Source organism: Lycium barbarum, chromosome 12 (assembly GCF_019175385.1).
Source record: "Lycium barbarum isolate Lr01 chromosome 12, ASM1917538v2, whole genome shotgun sequence".
Classification (NCBI taxonomy): domain Eukaryota; kingdom Viridiplantae; phylum Streptophyta; class Magnoliopsida; order Solanales; family Solanaceae; genus Lycium; species Lycium barbarum.
Window position 1 is genome coordinate 58,865,261 of NC_083348.1, and position 4,423 is coordinate 58,869,683.

The window sequence follows — 4,423 nt, forward strand, 5'->3', positions numbered from 1 at the left end:
AATTACAAACCTTAAACACGATAAATTGGACAACAAAGAAAATTATACTAACAGGTATAATATATTGATATGGTTTGGGCAACTGGCTTACATATGAGAAACTAATTAAAAAATATAAAAACTATTGGAAGAATATCTCCCCCTAAACCAGACTCATCAAACGACTACATAGTGGATGCTATTGTGTTGTAGTTGTGGGATGGAGATCTTCAATTTATAGGTGTTCAAAACTTCTCCTCCAAGATAAAGATTAGCCAAATATAGAAGAGAATAATATTTTCCTTTCAGGAAAAGTTAAAAAAAAAAAAAGAATAATAGTTTGACTTTACTTCAAGAAAAAAATAAAACTCAAATATAGTAAGAAAATCAGGGCAAAAATCCTGACATAAAGAGAAACTGACTTTATTCGAAGACCAATGAATATAAGAGGTTATACAATTTCGTTATTCATATTGTGACACGAGCGAGACATCATCCGACCAAGGTTAGAGCCCGTTTGGATTGGCTTATAAGTTGCTTATAAGCTGTTTTCAGTTTTTTTGGGTGTTTGGCTGGCCAGCTTAAAGTCATTTTGTGCTTAAAATAAACTCAAAAAAATAATTGGGCCCATTTGACTTAGCTTATCTAAAGCAGCTTATAAGCTGAAAACAGCTTATAAGCCAAAAAAAATAAATTAGACTACCCCAACTTTTTTTTTTTAACTTATAAGCTACAAACAGCTTATAGACATAAGCCTATCCAAACAGGCTCTTAGACAACGTCACCGTCCAGACAAATAAGTCATGTACCACCTTATTACCTTAGCCTCAATATCATATATGTATATTCATGTTCCTACGACTACCATTCAACACGGCTGCCAGATTTCATCCGCGGTCAGCCTATATATTGCATTTAATAATTCATACCTTTATATAGTTCATGCTTACCAAGCAGCCTTTTGGATTGTTTGGTTATATATATATATATATATATATATATATATACACACACATTATCCCTCTTTTCTTAAACACTTATAAGGCATTGTCCGCATAAATAGAAGCCAACAAGTATTAAAAAAGATCAACTATGCACTACTACAAGTTACTTGGAAGGAGCAAAGCTCAAGATTCAAACCGCATATCGGAAAACAATCTGTCAAATGATAATAATATTCCAGCGGAGTTCCTCTGTCATGCAATTTTTGCTGGAGGTACATTTCTCTCTCTTTCAGTACTATTATTAGTACACACACGTACGTTTTCTTAACCTAGCAGTTAATTTGGTAAAACTGTAGATAGATTTCATGATATTGAAGCTGCATATGGTGGAGTTGAAGGAGTTGTGAGAACTGCAACAGGGTACTTTGGTGGAACCATAAGGAAACCTTCATTAAGAGAAGTGTCTGCAGGAACAACAGGTCATACAGAAGCAGTGAAGATTACATATGACAAGAGAATAGTTTCTTACACATCTCTATGTGATTTTTTCTGGGGAACTCATGATCCAACCAATAAAAATTTCCTTGTCAGTCTCTCATCTCCTCTTAAAGTTACAATACACGTACTCTTATGTGATTCCATCTTACGAGGATACTATTTTCCTTTTAGCATCTTTAGAAAACAAATTATAGTACTTTTCTATATTTAAAAAATTTTAAATTTTGAAATGCTTATACCTTTTGACATGCTGTTTTTAGACCACGGATTCTACCACATTAAAACGTTTTTTAAAGGAATTTTAGCTGATCATGACCAAGAAATTACTGTTTTCCCTTGGTTGGCAAGGAATGGCCGACTTATTAATTTATCTGATAAACTAATAGGGGCTCATGTAGTCTATGCTGGATTAATGATATTTTGAGTCGGAAAAGTTGACCTATTTGAAGTGCCCCTATTGCATATCAAAGAAGCCTATGTATGAACAAAAAATTTACTTCCCCGCATAGCTATTCTAGGTTGGGGTAGGCCCTGGGGAGAAGTTATAAACACCTTTCAGTACGTTAATTCATTTAATTTCTTCAAAGTATTGGTCTTTGATGGCATCTGTCATGCACTTTTGGAACCTGGGACATACTTTTGATATGTGCCAAAAGTTTTCGCTATTTCATACGTGTTGTACGGTCTAATACTGTCATATAAAATTAAACAGATAAATTAGAAATTTTTAGTATCAATGCTAACGTGAGGCAAGTTATTATGCAGAATTTCGGGTTAAGCACACACCTGAGATCTGCAATATTCTGTTCAACAGAAGACGAGAGGAAACAGGCGCAACAGTCAAAGATAAGGCGGCAAATGAAACTTAATAGGAGGATTCTTACAAAAATAACTCTGTTCTCCAAAGAAAATTGTGAATTTTTTCTTGCCGAGAACCAATATCAGAAGTATTATTTGCAGAAGCATTATAGACTTTGTGAGAGTTTGAGCCTAAGAAGTACTGAACAATTTGTGGAGTCTTACATCGCCTGCAAACTCAACGGGTATGTGTTGTCTAAAAGTCATGATGCACATTCTTGTCTTTCTTCCCTTCTTTGTTAAGCAATTGTATTCTTAATAATGTTATTGAATTTTGCCTCCCATAAATCTTTGACACGAGACTTGGGACCCATATTGAATAAGCACTTCTCATTTGACCAAATTAGTTTTGAATTTAGTTGGCTTATACACTTTAATAAAATGGACATATTCACAATGACTTACGACAATAGGTAATTTCTTAATTGCAAGTGTGATGTCATAGTGTCATACTCTAAGAAATAGAATAATCACTTAATAATTTGATATAGTCAATTAAATTATACTGATTATTTATTTGTATATAACTCGCATCCTTTTCAATATCCACTAAAATTTTCCAATAATTTTGGCGGAACTCCTTATTTATGTTTAATTTGTAATTTCCTTTTGTTGCGGGGGTGGCTGGGCATTGGCGGATCCACATGCTCGCCACTCGTCAGCACTTCTAGACGATCACAGTATCTTTTATTGCAATTGTATGTATATAATTAATTTTCTTTCTAAAAAGAATTACATTCATTAACTTGGTTATTGCAAGAATAGTAGGTAGAATGATCTTTGCTTTGATGAAAGTGTACATATGCACTGATTTTTGTCTGATGGGTCTGTTATACGTTTTAATGCATGTGCAGAGTATTGGCTTTGAATGGGGAGCTCATATTGGACAAGTTACCACAATTAGCGAGCACTTGTCTGTTGTCCAAGCAATGCAGGTCCACCTGTGATGAAATTATACAAGATTTAAAGAGAAGTCATGACTTCTAATTGCTCCACTATTTCTTGAATGTATCTTTTTCATTCTTAGCTTAACACCCAGAAACAATTGAAATTTGATAACGGCAGCAGTGTACAGATTTCAAAAGCTTCTAGCGTATTATCTATCAACTATTCTTGCAAATTTAGTTTTATGGTTTTGACTGGTGGTTCTATAATCTGGAATATCAATCGCATCCATAACAGGACCTAGTCATTAAAACGCCCGTGGATAGCAATTTGGTTAGTAAATAATCGACAAACATGAAATTCGTTAGCAATTTGCCAACAGAACGGAAACATGGGCAAATTTACCAATTGATTTTCAATCCTTTTGGTAATTTACCAACGAATAAGAATAACGTTGGATTTACCAATGGACAAGAAATTGGGATTGTGGAATCCGTTGGCAAATTTACCAATGGAATCCATGATCAACAGATTCAAATTCAATTGGTAATTTATTATAGGATATATTAAAAAAAAAAAAAATCGCGAAATTGACTAATGGGATTAGAATTGGTTGGCAAATTTACCGACAAACTCCATTTATGTTAGCAAATTTACCAACGGATTCTATTTCTGCAGGTATTTACTAACCGATTCAATTCCTCGTTGGTGCCCTACCATCAGAAATAGAATCTGTTAATATAAGTATTACGTTAGTAATCCGTTGTTAATTTGTTGTTAACTTACGTGCTACCTTTTCCCGCACTATTTACCAACATAAACGAGTTCTGTTTCTAATATTATGGGTTGGTAATCTGTCAAATTTCTGTTGCTACATTACATTTTTGCATTTTACCGTGATATCCACTAACCGAACTTATCGGTTGGTACAGTTTAATTGGCTAACAGTTTGTAACACGTTATTAAATTTTCGCGGGAAAACATTTGTTTCTAATTCATTGACAATCCGTTAGTAAATTAATAACCAGCGGAAATGTTAGTTGGTAAAATCTCTTGTGATGACCTGATCGTCCCAACATACTCTCAGCTCCGAGACACTGCATGTCAGTACTGCCTCGATAGTCTAAAGTTCCCCTAGGAGAACAAACGTTATGACCATGAACATTGCAAGAAAAGAAGAAACCTTCTTCTTTAAAGCATATGAGAAATTTGTGGACTGGTTATTTAAGAGAGAGAAATTATAACAAGAGTAGCGAAAA

The 4,423-nt window shown here is 34.0% G+C and overlaps 1 protein-coding gene across 1 annotated transcript; it reads left to right on the forward strand.

Annotated features, from left to right (window-relative positions):
- Positions 1–1,008: 1,008 nt before the first annotated feature.
- Positions 1,009–3,413, forward strand: LOC132624791 (uncharacterized). Its single transcript, XM_060339514.1, has 4 exons — positions 1,009–1,195; positions 1,280–1,509; positions 2,187–2,464; positions 3,134–3,413. Exons 1-4 carry the CDS (start codon positions 1,072–1,074, stop codon positions 3,264–3,266), a joined length of 765 nt encoding a protein of 254 aa, XP_060195497.1. The 5' UTR covers positions 1,009–1,071; the 3' UTR covers positions 3,267–3,413.
- Positions 3,414–4,423: the final 1,010 nt, after the last annotated feature.